The 26,006-nt window shown below is 43.6% G+C and overlaps 1 protein-coding gene across 4 annotated transcripts in view; it reads left to right on the plus strand.

The window, feature by feature from the left end:
• The window catches only part of PDZRN3 (PDZ domain containing ring finger 3), a 240,068-nt gene extending 220,728 nt beyond the window's left edge, over window positions 1-19,340 (plus strand). For all 4 annotated transcript variants that reach the window (XM_058726209.1, XM_058726210.1, XM_058726212.1 and 1 more), the window contains 6 exons: window positions 1,092-1,179; window positions 11,421-11,519; window positions 12,606-12,668; window positions 14,463-14,564; window positions 16,141-16,257; window positions 16,934-19,340. In XM_058726209.1, the coding sequence (XP_058582192.1) occupies window positions 1,092-1,179; window positions 11,421-11,519; window positions 12,606-12,668; window positions 14,463-14,564; window positions 16,141-16,257; window positions 16,934-18,490 (2,026 nt within the window). In that variant the 3' untranslated portion in view covers window positions 18,491-19,340. The remainder of the gene's footprint in view (window positions 1-1,091; window positions 1,180-11,420; window positions 11,520-12,605; window positions 12,669-14,462; window positions 14,565-16,140; window positions 16,258-16,933) is intronic.
• Window positions 19,341-26,006: the final 6,666 nt, after the last annotated feature.

Consider the following 26,006-nt stretch of genomic DNA (forward strand, 5'->3'; position numbering starts at 1 on the left):
AGAAGGTTTGAGCCCACAGTCAACAATCAGGCTGAAACTTGCCGCCCACATCTGGCACCTTTCAGAGTTGCCGGCCGAGCCTCTTATCATTCCCACTGCCTTTGCTTCTAGACGTTCGGTTAATGTTATTTCCAGAGAGCTGGTGGGTTCTGTAAATAGTGTAAGTAGTATAGTGTTTCTGTAAATAGTGTTTCACATCTGTTGTCCTAGAGAGAGACTCAAGGTTCTGTTCTCTGAGCAGTGGCTGCCTATGCATGTGTGCTTATCACTCATGCATTTTATGTGTGCATGTATGTATGCTCATTATATACCTGTATGTGCATACAAGGTTTTCATGCCAAATGTATTCCTTGTTGGGGAACAATGACAAAAGTTGTGAAAACACTGTCCTAGATGACAGCATAGCACTTTTTGTCACAGTCCCTTTGGACCTGACTCAGAGGCCAACACATGTCTTTGAATGTAGCCTGAAGCCCAGCCTTTTTCTCCCCAAAGATAAAATCCATCGGTGAAGCAATAAGCAGGAAATAGGAGTATGTCTCCAACCTCGAGTTAGAAATGAGTCCTCTTGGAGTGCCTGGGTGGCTCAGTCGGTTAAGTGTCCGACTCCTGGTTTTGGCTCAGGTCATGATCTCACAGTTGGTGAGTTCAGGCCCTGCACTGGGCTCTGTGCTGACAGTACAGAGCCTGCTTGGGATTCTCTCTGTCCATCTCTTTCTGCCCCTTCCCCACTCACACTCTCTCTCAAAATAAATAAATAAACATAAAAAAAAAAAACAAACCAGAAATGAGTCCTGTTGACCCACATGACTAGTCAACTGGGGGATGGTCCCTGGAAGCACCTAAGGCTGCCCCACTGTCATCTCCATCTTCTTCCAAGGGGACAGACTTTAGTGCAGAGGACAGAAGTGTTACAGGACAGGTCCTGACCCTGCTGGGAAACACAGGCAGGGAGAAGCAAGCTGAGACAGCACCCTGGAGAATTTGTGCCACATCACAACGGACCCTTGTCACGGGGCGGGGGGAGGGGGGGAATGAAAGCAGCTACTTCCAAGTGCAAGGGGCCTGAAAGGTCTCTCTTCTGTTTGCAGGCATCCCTCAGCCCACGAGTACTATGACCCCAATGACTACATTGGAAGCATCCATCAGGACATGGACAGGGAGGAGCTGGAGTTGGAGGTAAGCGCACAGCCTGTCTAGATTTAGGGCTCCTTCCCAAGACTGACAAGTTCCCTTTAAGTGTAGTTTATGGATGTTAGTAAAATAGCCACTGTGAGTGGATTTTTGTACAAGAACTACTTTCACTCATGCATTTAAAGGCGTAATTGAGCTTTTCTCCCAACTCCCTTTAAAACAGAGCATAACAATTGGATCACAAAGCAGAAATGGAGGATTTTTTTAAAATTACTTAAATGATAGGGTAGTAAGTCCTGTTGTAGATCTTTGAATTCGTGTAATCTCCTTTTCATCAGGCTCTCAAGTCCACACATTCTTGCAACTACAGTGAGCTTCCCTACCTTTCTGCTCTTGAAGTCATCACCTTTTGTACTCAGAGGCAAGAATAGGTGGATAAATGATTAGCTAGCCCACACCAACACCAAAGTGCTTGCCCAAAGTTTACTAACACTGAGCTTGAAAAAATTAGAAAATCCATGGCTCTCCTTAAGTGTTACTTGAGGCCAAATAGGACTCAAGATTCTAGATGATGTGTAGGCACACTGGCCTCTCAGGTTTTTTCAATTTATTTTTATTCCAGTATAACTACCTTGCGGTGTTAGGTTAGTTTCAGGTGTACGATATAGTGATTCAGCAGTTCTGTATGCACCGCAGTGCCTGTCACGGTAAGTATGCTCTTAATACCCCTCCACTATCACCTGTCCCCCCTCCCACCTCCCCTGGAGGACATCAGTTTACAGAGTTGTTGTTCTCATTTGTGATTTAGTAAGAGTGATAGAAAATAAGAGAAAAGCCAACTTTCAAGATATATTTATTTATGCTTTTGTGTAAACACTGATTCCTGTATTTCATAGTGTTTTCAAAAAATACAAGAGCATTTTTTGAAAAGTGACTTTACGGAATAGGATAATTGGGACCTTTGAGAAAGATTCGTGATGTCAAGGGTAAACCCTGTGTCACCATCAGAAGGTAAGCCAGGAAAAGTCCCGTAATGCTTTATTCAGCTGTATGGCCAACCATCGTGTAATCTGGGCTACTAACCAACACCTGTGAGGTTGATGAGTTGCTGAGCAGCAGAGAAGTGGAAAACAGCTGTGTTCGTCCAGGTTTCCTTACAGTTACCAAGGGTTTTTGTTCCAGAACAGAAGCTGAAGAAGTGTGCAAATAATGTCTTCGCTGGTTGCTCCCCTATAGCCCAATGCAGAAAATCAGTGTATTTGGCACTAAAGTTATGACTGACTCTGGGACATTTCTTTTTGAAAATTTAAATGTCCTGCTAAATGCATATGGTCTAAACTGGAATGGCAGAAATTCTGACTCTATAAACTGCCGGGGTTCCTGCTTGTCATCAACTGTAGACCACAGCACTTGCCATCCACTGACTGCTACATGAAATGTAGCCTTGTGCCTTTCAAGGAAATTAAGGATTCTGCCTTTTATTTATACTTGGCTCATCGCCCCAACTTCAGGGCCAGTTCATGAAGCAGCCAGTGCCTCCCCTAGGACGCTAGCTCTTATGGTGTTAATACACAGTGTTCGCAAAGGTGGTTCCACATCACCTATGTTTGAGAACTGTCAGAGCGAACCACAGTGAACAGATTTTTGTCATAGAGGACTTGTCAGTCTTGAATACGTTAAAGAGCATGGTAAATGCCCTGGAGAGGGGGAGAAAATTGAATAGGCAGAATTATGCACACCTACTTCTCTTCCTCTAACAGTTTCTCTTTGGCCAGGTACCTGTTAACATTTCCTGGGTCTAGAATTCTCTGGAACGGTGCTTTACAAGAAGAAGGGCTATTTAATAATCTTTATAGGACAACACTGCTTTTTGATGATCAATGTAATTGTGACAGAGGTCTTTAGAAAGCTATTAAATATCTCAGGAGCTAGATTTATGGAGCCCATTTGACCTTTGAACAACACAGGGATTAAGAGTGCCGACCTCCTACACAGTCTAAAATCCACGTCTACATTTTCAATCTCCAAAAACTGAACTATTAGCTTACCGTTGACCAGAAGCCTTCCCAGTAACATAAACAGTTGAATAACATGTATTTTGTATGTTACATGTGTTGTATACTGTGTTCTTGTAATTGGGTAAGTAGAGAAAAGAAAATAAGGGAGAGAAAATACATTTCTTCCAGTACCTTATTGTAGTTATTGAAAACAGTCCACATGTAGGTGGACCCACACAGTTGAAACCCATGTTGTTCAAGAGTCAGCTGTATAGTGTAGACTCGGTAAGTCATGGGCACTTAGTTAAACTTGAGTTGATAGCAGTGAGTTCTTGAGTTCTATTTTGGTGTCTAACACTTTCGAGAGCCTGATGGAAGCTATGGTTTCTTCCTAGAAACATGCTCATGTCTAAAAGAGCCTGCAGATGGTTTCTGGAAGGTCATTGAGTTCCTACAGTATCTGTCCAATCTGGCCCATTCTGCCTTACAGTTTGTTACATCTGAATACCACCAGAATCATTGTTTACTTTCTATTTTGCTTTAACCCAACTCACTTCAACCAAGGTAAATTTATTCTAAAGGAAATGCTCTATAACTATCTCCAACAGAAAATCAGCATCACTGCCATAAATAGAAGGTGCTATACAATATAGACAGTGGACATAAGGCAGTGTTACCGCATCCTAGTGTTAATTGGTGGTGCCTGGCAAGGACTGGGAGCCTGGGGCTGATTTGCCCCACTCCTTCTTTTTCTCTTTCTTAAGAGATTGGCTTGTGTTAAAGATCTGTTAAGACTAGCCAGACTGAGTCTGCCTTAGTAAACGAAGTAACTTTCTCAGTGTGAACTATCTTCGAGCATCTTGCTTTTGGTAGACGCCACTCTAAAACCGTTCCCTAGAACCTTGTTATTCAAAATGTGTATAGGAACAGCACAGAATCACCTGGGAGAAGGCAAGAAATGCAGAATCTTGGCCTTTAAAACTACCAAGTCAGAATCTGCATTTTAACAAGATGTCCGGGTGCCTCATTGCACGTTAAAGCTGGAGGAGGCTTGACGTCGAGGTGAAGAAGTCCAAGCTTCCGTGTGCTCTTGTCATGGGTCAAAGCAGTGGGGCTTTGGTTGCCCATTTCATCCACTCTCATGTAAAGATGTGCCTCCAAGACTCCAATGCCATCTACGCTTCCCTGGGGCAGAGTGAAGTCCTATGGACTAGAAATGACTCCGCCCCCTGTAGACATGCAGCACTATGCTAAGACTTTCTTCTTTTCATGATTAAAAAGCAGAGGCCAACAACCCCAAGTATTTAAGAGATTAGTTGAATGTTTTAAGTTAGACCTTTGATGCCTTGAGATTTTGCTAAATCCATGATTATTTTCATTTCTATTTGCCTGCTTTCACTGATCATCGGTTACACTGAATACACTGGTGCCAGAAATGCCAAATCAGGAAGTCACCACCCTGCTTGCACTTAAGGAGCTGAAGCCCCTTGTGATTCATTAGCCATTAGGATTGTCAGACGTGAGCTTGGCATCTCCTAAGAAAACCAATACATGGTCATGAGTCCATGCCAGGCAGGAAGGCTGCTCTCACATTTGGACGTTTGTCCTTACCAGCTTAGTTGTCACCAGGTGATTTCTCTTAACTAAGCACATCTCATAAAGTGAACCTGGTGGTTTTGGATGAAAGGTCTATTCTAAGTCCAGTGGGAAAGACTCCAGAGTCTTCCTGGAGCTTACTGTTGCATTTTCTCAGGAAGAGAACGATGTCTGTACCTCCAGTACTGCCCTGTTTCAGAGGCTTTGGAAGGTAGTCTGGTCAGTTCCAGAATGTTAATAAACCAACCTCAGTGCCAAGAATTGGGTTTGCTAAAACAGACCCGGTTCTTAGGGAGACTGGCACATACCTGTCATCTCCTGCTTTTCAGAGATTTCTTAGAACAGCCAACAGTCTAGTCTGTCTCTGCTACATTCCATCCCCTTGTATTCCCCCACTTTGGGGTGAGATTACAAAAAGAGTGTGTTTTGGGTTGGGGGTCCACTGTTAACACACCACTCAGCCTCTGCATCGAATGACATCAACGTTCTACACCTTTCAAAAGATAACTAGTTCCATGGATTATTATATAGGAGGAAACTACATGAGTGTATTGGGATAATACTGAAGCACACGTGTAGAGAAAAACAGATGTTCTGTCTTTTAAAGCACACAAAATGATCGTATTTAGGCAAGTGTCAATTCCCTGTTATTGTGAAACCGTAAAGCTAAAAGGATTATACCCAAGTATACCCAAGGGTTGAGCAGCCACATAATTACCCATAAATTTTCAGGTACTGAACACCTGTTCTAGATCTTCCTGTAGGCAATTAAGAAGGAAAATAGATGTCTGAAGAAGGTTTTTTCCTTAATCTATTGTTTTAATTTCCCAGTTGCTTCATCAGTAGCCGCCTCTCCAGGCTGTGAGGCTCCCCTCACCTATGTTGTGTTCTGATGATGTAATTTTGAGGTGAGAAAAGAGAAGAAAGCTAGTTTCAACGGGGAGACTAAAATGACCTCCCAACCTGGTTTCATTTGAATAATCTAAGTAGATCATTAGGGATTTGGAATTGTCCTGAAGAAGATACAGGATGCCTCAGCGAATCTATACTTTTTTCTTTAGCCTTTAAGGGTTTCTCCGGGGAACCTTCCACAGTCAGCCCTGCCTTCCCTGAGTTGGCCTCCTCACCCTATTAGTATAATCAGCACTTTACCATTCTTCAGACTACTATGTACACACCAAAACCTTCCACCCACTCTTCTCTTGGTCCAAATAGCCCCTGCCTAGATCTTAGCGTGGCCCAGTCTGGCACCGCCTTTTGTCCAAATGTCACCTCCAGGGAGGCTTCCCGAGCACTCTGTCTAAAGCATCCCTGCCCCACTAGTGCCATCTCTTACTTATTGTCTGGCTCCTCCACTAGAATACAAGTCCCATGAGAGCTGGGCTCTTGTCCAAATCATTCGCACCTACATTCCTCATGCCTGGATAGCGCTTGGCACATAGTAGGTACCTTGTGAACATTTGTTGAGTGAAGGAATAAATACCTTGTTACCGTATCTCAAATGAAGGTTTTTGAAGGGAAGTGCAGCCTGTTTAGAGACACCTCTGTGTTGCATTTAGCCCTATGCAGACACAGAAAGGGTTGAGATAATTTAAAGAAATATGCACAGCAGTTCTGAACCGATAAGGTAGAGTTATGCTTCAGTGACTCGTCTTCCCAGAGTGGGATAAGCCATTGAAATTAGTCTCTAGGATCCCCTCTGATTAAAGTGGCTGACGTTGAAACAGAAAGCTTGAATCACCCAGGTGGAATGGCCCCATTAATTCTCTTAATTGGGCTATCGTTTCAATTTCATCTGAAATGTCAGGCTTAGCAGTTCATTTTTATCCAACAGTCCATCTAGACCAGTAAGCAACAGGACACCGGTGGTGGGGGAGCTGTAATCCAGATAATGCTAATACATTATTCATACCAGTTTGATTAATGGTCTTCTTTGAAATCTTATCTCCATCATCACAGACAGATATGTATTGATAACCTCTAAGCTTTCAGTGATGTGCTCAGTTGCGTAAGGCTCTGCCTTTAGCTTGGAGTCAGAATGCAATGTTGAGAATTTACAAACTACCCAGTGAGCTTGGAGAACTGTCTGCTAAGCCCCCAAACACCATATCTGGTTATGAAATTGTAGAATAGCTGAGAAGTTTCAGAGAAGTGAAGTGACTTTCCCAGGACAGTCTAGCTTGTGAGTGGCAGAGCCAGGATTGGTTTTCATTTGGATTTTTTTCTGCCTTGCAATCTCAAGCTCTTTTATTGAATTTTGAGCACCTACTGTGCACAGTGTATTTGGCTAGATCCTTTTTTACTGCACACGTTATTACACAGCTACTGTTGCCTTAATATAATCTTCTTTAGGAGCACCCAAGATAAAACTCAGATTTAGAGAGAGTCAAGATGGTAGTGGTAGCAGTTCTTACTTACTATGTTGTTTTTCTAGAGCTTCTGAAAACCTTTTATGGTTTGCTCTTTGCTTAGCTATTAGCAACCAGGCTCTTTTTTAGGATGTTGAATCACTCCTTGGAAATTGAGTGACCATAGCTAAGTTACACCATATGCCTTCTTAATGAAATTTTCCTGGCTTTTGTTTAGAGCTCCTCAGAAGATCCAGCTAACACAAGGAAACATTATAGCCCAAGCCATCCTAGGTAATATCAATGTCAAGTACATACCTGGAGTAAACTCCAGAACACCCCTTCCTTTATTATTGCTTGAAATGTAATATCAACATTATTCATCCGGTACCACTCATCCTTTTTAAAACCAGATGATTTCTAAGACAGAAAGCTGTTCCCAAAGGACTAGCCTTAAACTAGAATTACCCTTCCATTCTTGAATCTCTTTTAGAAAGCAAGTCCTAAAGTTTGCTTCACAGCCAAGTGGAATTGGGGCTGGAAGACAAAGCTTTAACATTCTCAAGGCAAGTGTTTCAGATTAGAGCTGGCTTCTGTGCTCTGCCCTGTCACATGGTGTGGGTGTCTTGCTAGAACCAGCTTCGTATCCATGTCAAGGATGGAATTTGGCTTTTGTGATATTTAAGTCAAATCTGGCCAAAGTGAAAATGTGACTGTCACCCTCACAGTCTGCCCTGGGAGGATTTGCAATAGGATTTAAAGGCTAAATGCAATGTCGGCTAAATCTTTCTCTGTAGGAAGGGAGCACTGCATTCTCAGTACATCACTACCTAGGAGTAGATCGGGTAATGAGAACCTTTTGTCTCCCTTGCAAAAAAGTGGGAATGTTTGACCATCATGTATTGTGTGTAATTTCCAACAGTATTTATTGGAAAACTATTATTAACTGGCTAATCACATGTGGGGTTAATGACAGAATATAAAATGTGTTCAAGGAGAGTATAATGTAGTATCTTTGATTCACTTATCAGGGATTCAGGAATATTGTTTTAAAGCAACTAACACTTGAGGATGTATTCCTTTCCAGTCTGACATTTTGTTGCAAGAAAGTTTTCTCCCTGGTTATCAAAGATTTGTTGAAAGGAACTGGCAGATTCAGAAGGGAAACAGTCCCCCTACCAATGGCAACATCAACTAATGTCCACATTTATAGTTCCATCGTTTTCCAATTTATCTGTCAGTCAAAACACTAACTGAAAAAACATAGTAGAAATGATTTTCACGTTAGGTTTTTATCGAAATCATTTACTTAGCCCTTAAGATAGCTGACTACATGTTGGGAACTAGGCCAAATAAAGGTAATCATTTTTTACATAGCAGACCTTCAGCTGTCACATTCCTTATGAGTCTTCCTTCTTCATTTGAATAACCATAGTACATTATGCTGTTCTTTTCTAAAACATGATTTCTAGACTTTTCACTTTCCTGAGTTCTCAAAATGGAGTCCTCACAGAGCTGTGCTTCTCAGACTGTCTGCAATGAAAAACGATGATGACCAGGTCGACCAGTTGGTTTAATTTTCAGTGTGTTACCAATATGTGGTTGTACCATGTGAGACCATATAGCTCACCCCATATACAGCTTGCCACTTGAGTCCACAGTACCTGAACCGATAGACAATTTGGCCAATGAGACAAGCCTGCAAATCTTGTTCTTGGATATTATGACCAAATGCTGTAATAGTTTCTGAACACTTCCCTCAATGCCTGCACTGACTTCCTCACAACCACACTTGGAAGCACATGTGAACTCTGATATCTTTTATGCTTAGATATTCACCTTGGTGGCTCAATTATTTGGAAAAAGCTATAACTCATATTACTGTTTTCAATTCTGTTAAAAGGAATATCACAACATTTACTGGCTCGTTTTTCTTCCTATAACCTTTCCATTTCTCTCTCTCTGCTTTGGTTGCACATGGACCTGTTCCAAAACCATCTGGCTTCCACCATGATACATAGCACAGGGCTCTGTGGTAGTAGCATTTGGCTACAGTTGTGCATTTGGACCCAAACAAATCATCAGGAAATTCCGCTGATTTGCACTAACCTTGGGAAGGGCTAAAACAGAGAGTCTTTGCTCTTACCCAGACCCAAATGAAGAGTAACCTGAGACAGATGTGGGCATGTGTTTGAAACATAAGAGGAGGATGTGTGACTAACAATACATTTGAGGTATGTAATTTGGTTACTCCAAAGGATTTGGAAAGAATTGGCCCTTGTAGTTAAATAGTGACCCTTAAACTCACACTTCCCCCATTACTGTGCTTAAGTCCAGTTCTCAAAACATGAGAAATTTCCATCCAATTCAAGTATCAGAAATGAATGGGATTTCATTTAATGAAAATTTGCCATATTGCTAAAGCTATAATTAGAAGTCTAACATGTTAGTGTTGAGGAAATAAAGCCATCTTATTGGGGGGGGGCAGATGTACCCACTCTGCTATAAGCAATTTCTGGGACTTGAGGCACGTAAACACTCCTGCAGTAATTATTACACTCCCATTTCCTATTGGCTTTCTGTAGGCCAGGCATTGTGCTAAGAGCTCTGCATGCCTTAACCTCAATGAGTCTTGACCCTGCCTAAGGCAGCAGGGTGGCAATTCCTAGTGACACTTAGATACAGCAACAAGTACATGACAAAGATACTAGAAGGAGGTGGATTTGGGATCTGAACACAGGTCAGCCTGTCTTCACAGCCCCAATTCTTTACCACCACATTATACTCCCATCTGTCAGCCAGAAATTCTGCGGAAACTAGTCAGATTGGGACAGTCGTCACTTAAAACTTTTTCACTGGGGGCGCCTGGGTGGCGCAGTCGGTTAAGCGTCCGACTTCAGCCAGGTCACGATCTCGCGGTCCGTGAGTTCGAGCCCCGCGTCGGGCTCTGGGCTGATGGCTCAGAGCCTGGAGCCTGCTTCCGATTCTGTGTCTCCCTCTCTCTCTGCCCCTCCCCCGTTCATGCTCTGTCTCTCTCTGTCCCAAAAATAAAATTAAAAAACGTTGAAAAAAAAATTTAAAAAAAAAAAAAAAAAAAAAAACTTTTTCACTGGTTCCCACGATGCTGAGATAAGATCAGAGCTCTTCACTCTGGCCTATGGGGTCCCACCTAATCTGTCCTCATACCTGGCCATGCTCGGCCTGCCTCTCTCTCCCTTGCACACAGGGCTTTGGCATTACTGGCCCAGGACATTTGTACCCGCTATTCTTCAGCCTTGAAAATGTCCATGGTGTTGGGTACCCTGCCTTTCACAAGGGAGGGTTCAGGAAGTATCTGTTGTATAACTGCTTTGAGCTTTCCCACAAAAACAAGTGCATCCTTACCCGCCAGGAAGAGTAGAGAGAGAGGAAGTGGTCCCCAGAGACCATGGTTTCAAAGTCCCATTCTCTCTGAATGCCTTCACCCTCCTGGTTGGCAAGCAGTCAACAGTAAAAACCAGGCCAAGAGACCTGGTGGAGACCTTATCAGGCAGCCCTTCAAACAGGCCTGTGGCTTACTGCTGCAGAATGTCATCGGGGTAGTTGGCAGTGTGGGAGAGAAGGCAATGTGGCCTATTAATACTTGCAGAAAACCCAGAACTTCGTCCCAAGGCTCCAACAATTTTCAAAGTTCTGACTTCATTCTGAAGCGCAGACTAACTGGCATATACAGGGACGTTCCCAGTGCTCATGTGTCTCACATTTGGGCTCACTTTGCTTTTATCTTATTTAATTTGCGGTAATAGCGGCTGAAACTAATTTCTCGACTGTAAATATCACAGCTGTTGTGGAAAGCATTAATTGCATGCTATCACGTTACCCTCCTTTCTTGGATCAATTTATGTGTAATCTGTTTGCAAGTTCTATTACTGTGAATGTTAAGGGAATGCAACGTGAAATAATCTAACGAACACAGTGGAAACATTTGTACTGAAATGGCTGGATGGTTTGGGCCTTTGGAAATATTCTCATTTGTGGCAGACATTGAAAAAATGCTTTTTAAAAGCCCTACCCCAGAAGTCTTGACATTGAGTGAAATATAGGTAATTTTTCTTTTGGGGGATCAATAAAATAACTATTTTCAAAATGACTTTATATTGACTGAAAGGTCAGAAATGCCGTGGGCATTGATCCTGTGTCCATAATCACTTTTTGTTTAGTAAGTTAACCGCTCTACACACTCAAATACAAAGAAATCCAGTTCATCATTGAAACAAAATATTTTTTAAGCCTTTGACCCTTCCCACCCCCCCCCCCCCCCCCCCCGCCTTCTGAGGCTCACTAGAAATGCCCTTTCTTTGTCTAGGAAGTGGACCTCTACAGAATGAACAGCCAGGACAAGCTGGGCCTCACAGTGTGCTACCGGACAGACGATGAAGAGGACATTGGGATTTATATAAGTGAGGTATGAAGGCTGAATATTTCTAACTATCGTCTCAAGACCAGAGGAGGTTTGTTTTTTTTTTTTTTTTTCTATTATATATTACCCAGCCTTACCTCTGGCTCATTGAGAAGTCTTCGGAAAGACACAAATGTCTTTGTCCCCTTCATCACACAGTCCTTGGAGTTACGTCTTTACATGGGAGTTAAGTTCAAATGTCAGCACATAAGGCAAAATTACCCTGGAGAAGCCTGCAAATCGGCCATAAAACGGAGCCGTTTACATGGTTTTGTGTGTTCAGCCCCAGGGGAAGAAGAGCAGATTCACATTTCCCTTCTCGTGTTCATTGAATGGGATGGTGGATGGAATCATTTACACTTTTTAAAATATTTCTTTATCTCTTACTCTTTTTTTTTTTCCTTTTGGTTGAATGTGTATATAGTTGATTTCATGTAAGTTAAATGCATCTTCAAAGTACATAGATGGAAGCTATTTTGATCTTATTAGAGAAGACAATGCAAAGCCACTGCTGTCAGCATGGATCCCTTCCCATATACTCCCATGTCTGCAAGCACAGACACTCAACTGCGTGAGGAAATAAAACCTCTCTCTGTGGGAAGAACAAAGTGTTATGTTTACTAGGCTTAATAATTATTCCTTTGGATGTACTATGTTCACCAAGCTTAAGAAGGTCCTCTATGACTGAATTTGGAGGGATTTTTCCCATACTTAATCCTGTCTGTCTCAATTATATTTTGTTTTTAAAGTTGTTTTCCAAAATTGAAGCATTTAGTACAATAATCAAGGCAATGGCTAATGATGAACAACATAGCGAAGGGTACCCTTGAACCTGTTCTGCATCACACTGGTTTTCATTTCTGTGAATGCAACACAAGTCAGCTGTGCCTCTCCATCCCTTAAGTCCCCAGGGTCTGCACACACTGCCACGTAACAGGGATGCTATGCAAGCATCCGAGAGCACGCCCAGGAAAGGACTTGGAAACAGAGCGTTCCATGCTGGTCTCTCCTGGCATGACACTAAGTCTTGTTTATTTCTATATGTGTCTTAGTTCTCTATTCTGTGCTGACATATTCATTGTGTTGTTTCAGATCGACCCCAACAGCATCGCGGCCAAGGATGGGCGCATCCGAGAAGGAGATCGCATTATCCAGGTACGTCAGCTTCCAGCCAGCAGCTTCGTCCCCTGCCTGACAGTGGAGAGCACATTTTATGGGTTACGTCAATAGCTTTAGGGCTGAAGAGGTTAAAGAACCAGGATTACCAAATCAGATGTGGTATATAGTGAGGCCAGACAAGTTAAATGAATGAGTGAATCACAAGCCCCAGAAAGTAAGATGCATCAGGGAGTGGGGAGGCCTAGGACAAACGGGAGAGAGTGCCCCAGCACCTTACAGAAGGCGAACCTCATTTCCTTTCATTCTCTTTGGTCAAAGACCACCCAGCAGGGGCCCAGGTCAAGCCAGTAATCTTGGCCACTTGTGAACCAAGATAATTCTTGTTTTAAAAATTTTTTTAATGTTTTTTATTTTTGAGAGAGGGAGACACAGAATCTGAAGCAGGCTCCAGGCTGTGAGCTGTCAGCACAGAGCCCAACGTGGGGCTCGAACCCACGAACAGTGAGATCATGACCTGAGCCGAAGTCCCATGTTTAACTGACTGAGCCACCCAGGTGCCTCCTCCCTTTTATTAAAATTTAATTTTGGAGCACATGTGTCAAGGTTGGTCTTGCCCCGAAAACAGAAACATCTTGGGCAAATTTAGTAAAATAGATGGAGAAGCATTTTAAATTTCATGAGTTGAATGCCACCATACCATAGAATGGCTTCTATGGGTAGTTTGTTCACCAGGACCCCGAATGCTCTTTGGACTCAAAATGAGACTGGCTTGTTTCAACAGCAGTCTGTTTTAATCTCACAGAAATTGAGATTCTTTGCCACAGGGCTTAGCGTCTGCCTCTTCTCAGTCACACCATCTCATTTCTAACCCACCATGTTTATATCTGCCATTACACCCCTCACCACGAGTAATTTTTATTTTCTTCTTCCACTGCTTATTCTGCATTTCCTCAGACTTCATCCCAAACCTCAGCTGCTTAAGAACCCTTTCCTGGTAGAGTAACCCAGACCTTGATTCCTAAATGTGCTGATGCACCTGCAGTCCTGTGTTTGGGGTGCTGTAGCTTTCCATTAGCCTTCACTACGGGGCATGGAAGTACTGGGTTCTGGACATGGCCCTGCCTGTCTCCACTGGTAACTGGGTTCAGTCACCCCAAGTCACCCCTTTGCTGCCTCCTGGTTCCCTGGCATAAGGAGTTGAGTGGCAGGCTCACCTTCCTGTTCAGTGGGACCATCCCTGTGCCGCCTGGAGAAATCCTCTGCTTTGGGACTAACACCTCCATACCAGGTGTGAGAGAGTCCCCCTCACTAGACTTTCTGTCCCACCTAAAAAAGGTTCAGGTACCAAACGGGCAACCAAAACACCACATGTAATGCCATTTCCTTATGTGCCTTCCCCTTCCGTAATGGTCACATCACACCTGCTGCTGCTTTTTCTCCCATATTCTCTGAAAAGATCTGTAATAATGAGTGTCTGTAATAATTCCCTTTCGGTTCCTGCCTGAGTATTCTGTCTGATGAAATTGCTCAGCTGTTCCCTCTTCACAACATGGTGATTTTTCTCAGTCTGCCTTCTGGAGTCTCAGCGACTTCTGTTCAAGGAGCTTCCACATTAGTAGCCTTGTACACCTGTCACAGTGACAGACTAGTCTGAGCAGGGCCTTTCCTTCTGAAAATGAGCATCCTTTTCAAGCTCTGTGGAAGTTCGGTGTTCCAGCTGTGACTGGGTGACACAGCCGCCTGGAACAGTATGGAATGATTTTGGGTGAACTAATTATGCTGTTGTCCACCCCTCCGATGCCTCATCACTTTTCTTCTTTTTTTTTAAAGATTAATGGGATAGAGGTGCAGAACCGTGAAGAGGCTGTGGCTCTTCTAACCAGTGAAGAAAACAAGAACTTTTCTTTGCTGATTGCAAGGCCTGAACTCCAGGTGAGTCAACTTGCTGCCAATGAAGCAGGGTCTGTATTTCTTAAATTTATTTTTTTATTTGGATCTCCTTCATTTTATTAAATCTTTAATATACAAAGTTGAAGTCCGTGGCATACTGAGCATTTGGGTTTCTTTTTTTTTTTTTTAATATGCAATTTATTGTCAAATTGGTTTCCATACAATACTTTATTTTTGAGACATAGAGCATGAACAGGGGAGGGGCAGAGAGAGGGAGACACAGAACCCCAAGCATGCTCTGAGCCATCAGCACAGAGCCCGACGTGGAGCTCAAACTCACAGACTGTGAGATCATGACCTGAGCTGACCCGCAACCAACTGAGCCACCGAGGCGCCCTGGGTCTGTGTTTCTAAAACCAAAAACCCAAGTGTGTTGGCCCTATGGACTACTGCCCAAGCACTGAGTTTGAATTTGAAGGCACTATGTACCCTGAAAAAGTAGTCTCATTTGATGTGACCTAAAATCTACTGTGTAAGGAGACCCCTGACATGCAGCCTGGCATTTATACCACAGGCCCAGCAGGCTCATTAGCATGGGAATGAGGGAGGAGAAGGAAATATAATGGAATGGAAAACACAGCCGGGGTCATAACCATCAAGATGTTTGAGTTTCTAAAGTTTGACAAATGTTTCAGCCTAGATCCACTGTGTGGACCTCAATTCTAACCCAAGAGCCAAGGGAACCTACCACATGATGGCTGTGGTCAGTAACACTGCATAGCTACTACAACTTGGCTGAGAGTTTGGATAGTCTCATCACACGAAAAAAGTAGCTGTGTGAGGAAATGCTATGTTATTGGGTGGATTGTAGGAATCATTGCACTACATTTATGTATGTTAAATCACGATGTACAGCTTACACATCAAATACAATTTTTATTTTATAAAACTAAAGAACTATTCTTATTTTCTTTCTTTTTCTCAAAAGGCCAAATAATAAATATGTTTGGCTTTGGGGGCCATACAGTCTCCAGTGCAATTGCTAGACTCTGCCACTGGAGCACAGAAGTGGCCACAAACAGCAGGCCACATTCAGCCCACAGGCTGTAAGATCTCAGCTCCCTGAAGAGTCTGTGCTAGGAAGATCCTGGCCTAATAACAAGTGATGAGCCTTGCCCCAGGCAGCTAGTTTTAGCACACCTATTTTCTGTGTCAAAAAGAACTCTTCCCATACCACAACTAGACACTCTTCAGGGCCTGCTAACCTTGTGTGTAGGCCAGGAGACAGGGCTGGCCCGACCTGACCCCCGAACACAGAGGGCCTGCTCCACTGACGGTAGCTGCTAGGGATGCAAGGGTGTCACCCTGCAAAAATAAAACCATGGACACCAGAGACTTGGCCAGACATGGTATAGGGTCGAAGGTCTCTTTCACGTGAAAGATGCCAGTTTTCTGATGGACACCAAACCAACGGGCACATTGCACTTTGATGACTCCTGCAAGAGGGAGCCTTCTCCCCTTCTCCCAGGGTAATATCCTTGCTTTTAAAAAGTAAGTAAAATGAAAACAAAAGGAATCTTTTCTGAGGCCTGTGGTGGCTGTTGCTTCTTCTCCGCAGCTGGATGAGGGCTGGATGGACGATGACAGAAACGACTTTCTGGACCACCTGCACATGGACATGCTTGAGGAGCAACACCAGCAGGCCATGCAGTTCACCGCCAGCATGCTGCAGCAGGTAAGGCCACAGCCCCTCACCCCTCTGAGGGATAGCAAAATGTGCACCCTCCATCTCCCTCATGATGTGAAAGACCATCAGAAACCCACCGGCCCGGAAGGCAGCAAAAAAATGAAGTGTTTTTCTGTTTGCACACCAACAAAATGCAAGCTAATACTCTCACCGGCCAAGGGAGTGCAGCTTGGCTTTTAAAGCTGAGCAGTAATGGGAGGTACAGCTGACTTGCTGGCTGTTGGGAAAACACACGGGCCAGCTCTACAGCAGGTCAGAAAACATGAAGTCATGTTTTCAAAAGTAGAGCAATTCCCTGGGTGTTGCCTGAGCTGCTTAGATTGTTTTAGCCCCCTTCCGTGGTCAGAGTCCTGATAAAGTACTAATTGAGTAATAAGGCCCTGTAGGCTTCCTGCTCTCCATGCACTGGGACCTTGAATGGCTAGGATCATTCACTGTGGTAAAGTGACTCTTCCCCTCCACTTAGACAGGAAAAGTGAGGATGAGAAGTGTAGGAGTTTAGCACCGGTCGATCTGGCCAGATCGTTGAACTAGTACTGATCCCATACGCTGCCCCTGAGCCTTAGAAAGCCCTGTCCTGAAAAACCCTTGCCCTACCGGAAAGGTAGAACCTGGTAACCACGGGCGGGGCCTCCCTCATTTTGGCCATTTGTTCTTGGTCCAGAAGAAGCATGAGGAAGATGGGGGAACCACAGACACCGCCACCATCCTGTCCAACCAGCACGAGAAGGACAGCGGCGTGGGACGGACAGACGAGAGCACACGCAACGATGAGAGCTCCGAGCAGGAGAACAACGTCGACGACGCCACCGCGTCATCCACCCCGCTGGCCGGGCAGAGGAAGCTCACTTGCAGCCAGGACACCCTGGGCAGCGGCGACCTGCCGTTTAGCAATGAGTCCTTCCTGTCTGCCGACTGCGCTGACGCCGACTACCTGGGCATCCCCGTGGACGAGTGCGAGCGCTTCCGGGAGCTCCTGGAGCTCAAGTGCCAGGCCAAGAACAGCAACCCCTACAGCCTGTACTACGCCAGTAGCCCCCTGGACGCCAGCAAGAGCGACCCCGAGAGCGTGGACAAAGAGCTGGAGCTGCTGAACGAGGAGCTGCGCAGCATCGAGCTGGAATGCCTGAGCATCGTGCGCGCGCACAAGATGCAGCAGCTCCGGGAGCAGTACCGCGAGTCCTGGATGCTGCACAACAGCGGCTTCCGCAACTACAACACCAGCATTGACGTCCGCAGGCACGAGCTGTCGGACATCACCGAGCTACCGGAGAAATCCGACAAAGACAGCTCGAGCGCCTACAACACGGGGGAGAGCTGCCGGAGCACCCCGCTCACCTTGGAAATGTCCCCCGACAACTCCTTGAGGAGAGTGGCAGAGGGCAGCAGCGAGGGGGCCGTGGGGACCACAGAAGCTTACGGGCCGTCCCCAAAGAACCTGCTGGCCATCACCGAAGATCCTGAGGTGGGCAGCGCCAGCTACAGCCCCCCTCCTCCTCAAGAGCTGGGGACCAGCCAGGCCCCCGAGAGCAGGGAGCGGAGGCCCAGCGATGACAGCGGGAGTCCCAGCCCCGGCCCGAAGCTGGCCGGCTCGTACCTGTCCCCCTTCCCCCACTCGCCCTACAAACACGCCCACATCCCGGCGCACGCGCAGCACTACCAGAGCTACATGCAGCTGATCCAGCAGAAGTCGGCCGTGGAGTATGCGCAGAGCCAGATGAGCCTGGTGAGCATGTGCAAGGACCTGAACTCGGCCGGCCAGGCGGAAGCCAGGATGGAGTGGAAAGTGAAGGTCCGCAGCGACGGCACGCGCTACATCACCAAGCGGCCGGTGCGGGACCGCCTGCTGCGGGAGCGCGCCCTCAAGATCCGCGAGGAGCGCAGCGGCATGACCACCGACGACGATGCGGTGAGCGAGCTCAAGCTGGGGCGCTACTGGAGCAAAGAGGAGAGGAAGCAGCACGTGGTGAAGGCCAAGGAGCAGAGGCGCAGGCGCGAGTTCATGATGCAGAGCCGGCTGGATTGCCTCAAGGAGCAGCAAGCGGCCGACGACAGGAAGGAGATGAACATCCTTGAACTGAGCCACAAAAAGATGATGAAGAAGAGGAATAAAAAGATATTTGATAATTGGATGACAATCCAGGAACTCTTAACCCACGGCACAAAATCACCAGATGGCACGAGAGTATACAATTCCTTCTTATCCGTGACTACTGTATAATTTTCACTTCTGCGTCGTGTACATAAAAGAGAACGCTACCGTTGGGGTAGAAATTCCTGCCTCGTTCAATGCGGCAAGTTTTTGTATATAAGATAAATAGGGTCATCCTGTTTATAGTCCAGATTGGCCAGCTCTGCAACTAGCTCTATTTTAAGTGGAGAAAAACCACCCTTAACAAAGGCAATATTAACAAACAGAGCTTTTTTCAAATAGCAATTGTACTTTTTTACTTCCTACCTTTTACATAAAGTGTTTAAATTTCAAAAAGATCTTTTTATTAAGCATACTTTCACAGAATAATTTGTTTAAAACTATATTCATATAAAAAAGTTAAACACGCTTTTTTTTCCCCTGCCGAAAACACAGATACAACTGCCAGTGTGTATTTTTAATGGAACTCTATTTTATAATGTTACTTTGTTGGATGTGTTTCATATGAGTGACCATTAATATATAATTTAGGTCAAGGCTTCAACTCAACACTACCAAACTGTGTGGTTAATGATTTAATATACATAACCAAACCAGCAGTGTTTAGAGTTGGGATACACATTTAAACATTTTTCTGGTTAAAGTTCCCAAGAGTGTGTAAAGGTTTTAACAGAAAGCAAAATATCATGCAGCTTTATGGAAGTTTAAAGCATGTTTGCAAATATTGCAGCCCAATGGAAGAATTTGCATGTACAGGAAAGTTGTGGATGGAGATGGTTTGTGGAATTTTAAGTGCTCATTGTAGTAAACCTTTGCTTTGTAGATTTGAAGGGACAGAGTTTTACAAGCAAGCTCATGAAATCATGATTAGTTACAAACATTAAAATGAAGTTAAAATAAATTATTATTTTCTATTTGACATGTTTTGAAGTGATTCCTCATTTTTTTTTTTTTTGCAGTGGTGCTGATAAAAGCCTTTTTCAGTGTTTATTTTTTACTTCCATTACATTATCTACTTCTTTGCGAATATATGTCAGATCATCCAATACCTGCATTCTGCCCAAAACCCAAAGACAGACGTGAAACAAATGTCTATCAGTGAAGAAAGAATAAGGCATCTAACTCACCATTTAATCCTCCATTTTGACTCCTGTCTTGCAGAAAGCCTCAACCTGGCCCATTTATCCTGTAGACAAGAATAAGTAGGAGCAAGTTTATCAATCAGGGTCATGTTTACAACGAAATCTCTTTGGTCTATTGCAACCATTACTGCCTTCCAGTAAAACACCTCTGGGTGGCTAGCCCCAACTTTCCATTTCTGCAAATTATCTGGTATTGCCACAGAATAACATAAGTCACCAAAATGAGTGGGTTTCAAAACTGGTATGTTTTAAAATCCCAACAACCCCCAGGGTCTTAAATAATGAATTTGCTACAAATTGTTCCCTGGCTCTGGTGTTGACACCAATTGAAGCTATAATACCTACTGAAAAAAAAATCAAGATAGGATTTGGAAGGGTGTCATTTTCATTTGCAATGATGTCTGACATCTGGTTTACTGCCTGATATGGCCAAAAATGTGATTGAAATGACCAGGTGTGTAGGCATCTCATATATTCCTCCCCTGTCCCCTACTTCAACCAAAATGCCTTCTTTGAGGCTAAAATCTTGAGACTGACTAGGAGTCAGTCACACTGGGCAACAGAACAATGTCATGAAGGTAAGACACTGAATTGCTTAAGATGTCTGTTCATTGTCTCTTCCAGATTAGGCGCTGCAAAGATAATTACATCTGCTACATTAATCAACCCTCCGAAGAGAAGTTTTTACAAAAGGGTGGACTATTCGGGGCATGGTTTTCCTATATTCTCCCAAGTTCACCAGCCAACAGAACCAGACCTTCGGCTCCCAGATGATGCACATCTGTAGTGCTCTCTTATCTCACAACCTTTCTTCCTAGTTCACATTTCACAGACCATAAACACTGCTTTAAGACACATGGAAGTATGCAGGTTTCTGAGGGGAAATAGCTTTCCTCCCCTTGTCTGTTCTCCTTCAAGGTCAGAAGCACGTATATGGCCACAACAACCAAGAGCTCCAGTCCAATCATGTGACCCAAAAGTCAAGTAGAGAAGTTTCTCACCAGAGCTTCCCACATGCCACCAGATTTAGGAGTCAGCCAGTGCCACTTAAAAACAAGTCCAATTCTAGATCCTTCCATTACAACTTACTTGTAAAATCATTCTATCATATAGGGGTGCCTGGGTGGCTCAGTTGGTTAAGCATCTGACTTCAGCTCAGGTCAGGATCTCATAGTTCATGGGTTCAAGCCCCGCCTCGGGCTCTGTGCTGACAGCTTGGAGCCTGGAGCCTGCTTTGAATTCTGTGTCTCCCTCTCTGTGTTCCTCCCCCACTTGCTCGCTCTCTCTCTCTCTCTCTCTCCCAAAAATAAAGATTAAATTAAAAAAAAATCATTCCATCATATAAATACATTTGGTCACAATTTGCAATGTGACAGGTTTCCAAATCTAATTGAGCAAATCCACTCCAAAAAGAAATTCAAAGACAAATCAGAAATCATTTTATCCATGAGCAAGAGGCTCAAGGAGAAAAATGGGGCTCATTTAATAAACAAATGAGAATTTGAATTTAGAACCAACCACCTATTCCCATAGCTGTTAGTGCCATGGCGACACAAGAGAGGTAGATATATACAGTTAATTCAGATGCATTCAACTTGTGCCCTCAACCAAAAAATAAACACATTTTACCAGTGGATACCCTGGAGTGAGCATAAGCCAGGAGACATGAATCTGCCATTTCTTCAGTGAATTTGAGCTCCCAAGTGCCTTGTGGTGCTGGCATTTCCCAGCCTGTGGTTGAGTTGAGGGATTTTCCTGGGTAATAGTGACAAGAGACAATTTAGAACTTCTGTTCTCACTGGTGTCAAAGCCTAGCTCCTGTGTCAACAGAAGTTCCTCTGGAACCGACAGACTTTTCTACTGCCCCAGCTGCTGATACTTTATTTCCCTGATTTCCTTGGCCGATGTAAGAATCTAACAGAAGCTATGGATTCTCTACACAGAAAAATAGACCTATAATAAGTAACATTGAGGGGTGCCTAGGTGGCTCAGTCAGTTAGGCATCTGACCTCAGCTCAGGTCATAATCTCATGGTCAGTGAGTTCAAGCCCCTCATCAGGCACTGTGCTGACAGCTCAGAGCCTGGAGCCTGGTTCAGATTCTGTGTCTCCCTCTCTCTGCCCCTCTCCCACTCACACTCTATCTCTCTCAAAAATGAGTAAATGTTAAAAAAAAATTTTAATAAATAACACTGATGAGTTGTGAATAATTTTAAAGGACTTATGTGCCCCCTAAAGTCCATTCATGGGCCTCAAGATCTAAAAACCTAAACATTAGACCAACTAAACTAGACAATTCTATGGATTTCTTTTTCAAGCTGTTTTTAGTTGTACTCGATAGCACTGTTTGATTTGGATGCCCACTTTTGATGTCAAGGAATACATTTTTTTCCCCATTAGAACCATACTGCCTATGGCAATTAAAACTCAAGAAACCACCAGCAACTATACTCTAACAGTCATTGTGCTCATGGTTATTCCTCTCATAGCTACATAAATTTCAGACTTAGAAGACAGATTCCCACTTCTCCACATCAGTCACTCCATTGGCTGGAAAACTCAAGTTTAAACAGTACTTCTAAAATACAAAGGGATGGGGCCTGTGGGTGGCTCAGTCCTTTAAGCATCCAACTTCAGGTCAGGTCATGATGTCATGGCTCGTGAGCTTGCACCCCGCTTTGGGCTCTGTGCTGACAATGCAGACCCTGCATGGATTCTCTCTGCCCCTTTCTCACACCCTCTCTCTCAAAAACAAACAAACAAAAAAAACCCCAAAGGGATAGAAATGAGAATTCATTAATGATTCACTGCTACATGGTTCAATACAGGAGGCCCTAGCCATATCTGGCTGTTGAACATTTAAAATATGGCTAACCTAAACTGAAATGTTTTAATAAAATGAATTTAAAAGACTACTAAAAAATTTAAAAAGGACATTTCAATTTGTATGCATACTGAAATGTTAATATTTCACACGTGTTGGGTTAAATAAAATAATTTTAATTTCATCTTTAATGTGGCTCCTAGAAAAATTTTAATTACCTATGTGGCACATAATCTATTTCTATTGCATAGCACTGATAGAGATTATCAAGCATGAGTGTGCAAAACCACCATGTGATCTCACCAAAGGTGGGGCAGTTGTGCAAGGCAGATGGCCTTATCAACAGTTTAGACTCAGATTATGATGAAATTTGCCCAGTTGAGTGTAGGGATGTGATTTGAATTTGCAACCACCTGATGCCAAACCCTTCACCTGTCACCACGGTGCCTCCATCTGTTTCTCAAGAAGTAACTTGAAGTCTGTTCAAGTTATGTTATTACTTTTAATACGGTCATGACTGCAATAAAAGAAATTGCTTCAAAACGACAAGCATTTTGCTCAGTTCCCTTTGAGTTTTAAATTACAGAGTATTCTAACTCTCCTGGCAAGAACATATGACAGACAACACATAAAAATACAGGAATTTGGGGGCTTAAATTAAGCTTTTCATCTTTTAAATGAAAACAGGAGATCCCAAGTCGCAAGAATCACAAATGTGATGAGGTAGGACTACAGACGTTGCCTGGGGAATACTGGTTGGAGAACTAATTAGTATCATAAACTGAAGTATGAAAATTTACGAAATAATTATCTACTGGTAGCTTTAGAAGTAGGTTACAGGTCACTTGTTAGCAAAATTGCCCCAAACCAAGAAAGCAAACACAGTTGTACCATAAGCAAGTGTAACTCCCAGTTTTATTTGTCTCCTGATTGTTTGAAGCACATTAGGATTTCTGCCGAGCAGCAACTAATTAAAAAGAAATCACTAAAACCGAGATAATATGCAAGAATTCTCATGGCAAATGCTGTAGCCTTCAATTCTGATTAAATGTGAATTCCCTAAAGCAGGTACAAAACAAAGCATGGTTCTTTGGGTTTCATTCAGATGGGTTTTTCTTAAATGATCCATTTTGTTTTAGCTTCCAGTTTCAACTGATCCTGAAAGAGCGCTGTCCAAGGGGGCCTGTGATTTGCCAGGAATGTGGTTTTGCCTTCCAATGGCAGAATGCTGACCTCAGTGCACTCAGCTACTTTTTAAAATGAAAAATGGGCCATTAACGACTCTTTCTTCAGTGGGGCTATTGTAGAGTTAAACTTGCTTACCTATTTGTTGAGTCTTGCCAAAGTCCTCACAAGCCAAATGAAAGTGTCTAGACCTCAGTCTCTCAAAAATATATTAGGATCAGGTTGAATTGTGCATTTAGCTCTCTTCCCTTAGCTGCCACCCCGGACATTATAGGTTTGACTTAGCATTTTCAGCTCTGAGGAACAGTTGCCACCCTTGTGCTCTGGGAGCTACATCAAAACACAGCATGGATTTCTTCAGTCAGCACTTTTTTGTGCCTGCAGAGTTTAAGGCCACAGTGAGTTCTCATAAAGCTTTCTGTTGGGAAAGAAAAATCATAACCCAATCATCACAAAAATACTTGAAAAAATATGCCAGCATGGTTACAACAGGGGGTGGATAGAGAGCTAGTGCCACAGAATTCAAGGAACGTTTCCCAAAAAAGTTATGGTTGAGCTGAAAGCCAATGGTTGGATGTGAGTTAACTAGGTAAAGAGAGTGGTTATATTTGAGGCAGAGGAAACAGCATATGCAAAGGCCCTGAGGTGGGAGAGACATGGCTTACTTGAAACAAAAAAACAAAAACACCCAAAGACAGCCAGTGTAGCTTATGCTCACAAAGCAGTGGAGAGAATGGTGGGTGCTAGGACTGGTGAGGTAGGAAAGAGCCAAACTCTCTGCATGACCATAAATAGCCATTCAATATGGCCAACATTTATTGAGCACCTAATGTGTGCTAGAAACTATGCCAAACGTTTATATGTGCTAAACTGCTTGAGCATAAAGAGCCTATGAGATGGGTAGGATCGTTATCCTTTTGCAGGTGAGAAAACAAACAAGACTTAGGGAAGCTACTTGCTCAAAGTGAAAGAGCTAGTATACAACTAAGGGGAAAGGAAAAACCAATTCTTTCCAGCCATTCTTAATCACTGTGCTCAGAAATAGCATTTCCTTGACAGGGGGCCCATGGATTTTCACTCTGAGACAGGCTCATATTGCAGCAGATGCCAGACTGGCTTGTTTATGTCTTACTTAGCTCAAGCTTAAACAACAGAAATCTATTTCTCACACTTCTGGAGACTGAGTAGAAGTGTAAGACCAGGGTGCCAGCATGATCAGGTTTTGATGACAATTCTCTTTCTGGCTTGTGGCTTGTAGATGGCTACTTCTCCATTGTGGGGAGACAGGAAGCTCTGGTGTCTTTCTCTTCTTATAAGGACACTAATCCCATAAGGGAGACCCCATCAGGACTTCGTCTAAACTTAATTACCTCCCAAAGGCCCAACTTCCATATGCCAATACAATGGGGGTTAGGGCTTCAGGACACGAATTTGGGAGGCATATAAACATTTAGTCAGTAAGTATCTGCATAACCTGTATTAATCATTTTGTGCCTTTCTCCAACACAGGGATAAATCTGTCTATAACCCTGTTGCTTCCCACTTCTATGCTATTGCAGATGATAACTTTAACAAGGTTGGTCAATTGACTTCTGCAGAGTTAACCAAGGTGACCATTGGTAAGCACCCATCTCCCTATCCAGACTTCTTTTTCCATCACCTATCAAGAGCACACAGATCAGGAGCTAAGAAAGAGTAAGTTTCCACCTCCCTTCCTTCCCAGCTAAAGCCGTTCCTCTCAGGTATTACCACTATCCGGAGGTAAAGAATCTGACCTGATGTAATGGTCCTACTGAGTGTAAAATGAAGAAGACAATTTAAGTAGTTTTAGGACCACACAGCTTCTCTGATTAGCCAGCCTTCTGAAACACCTCCCATGAGTTGTGACCCACTGTGTGAACTAACAGGGTGACTCTTTATCAGAGGGCGGTTTTCCAACCCCTGCTGCCACTCATTCAGAGTTTCTCTCCAGAAGTAATCTCCAAGGTATCCTAAGCAGAGGCCACAGATTTCCAAAGGCAGTAAACATTCACCTCCATAAACAAGTTTCTCAGTGCTGATCAACTGAAAGCACAGAGGAGCTGAATAAATCCTAATTAAATATAATTTAAGCCTTTCCACTTCCTGGGAAGGACACATTTAAGACAAGGACCATGGGCTTTGCAAATGCCTCACGTTTACCCAGAACAGTTGTAGCGCAGTCTTGGGAATAAGGGGTATCGGTTCTAATGAAAAAATGAGTTTCTAAGAGCCACCTTCACCATAACCCGAGGCTTGTTATGAGCATTTATGGACTTTGTTACCTTAAGAACATGTGCATGCCCCCTTTCTGGATTCCAAGCCAACATTTTAAGGAGTACTTTGGTGAAGGGCTTGTACCTGACCAATTTTTCTTCATCAATTTTTCAATCTTCTGGCTCTTTCTGACCCAGCCT

The sequence above is a fragment of the Neofelis nebulosa genome, chromosome 4, assembly GCF_028018385.1.
Source record: "Neofelis nebulosa isolate mNeoNeb1 chromosome 4, mNeoNeb1.pri, whole genome shotgun sequence".
NCBI lineage: Eukaryota > Metazoa > Chordata > Mammalia > Carnivora > Felidae > Neofelis > Neofelis nebulosa.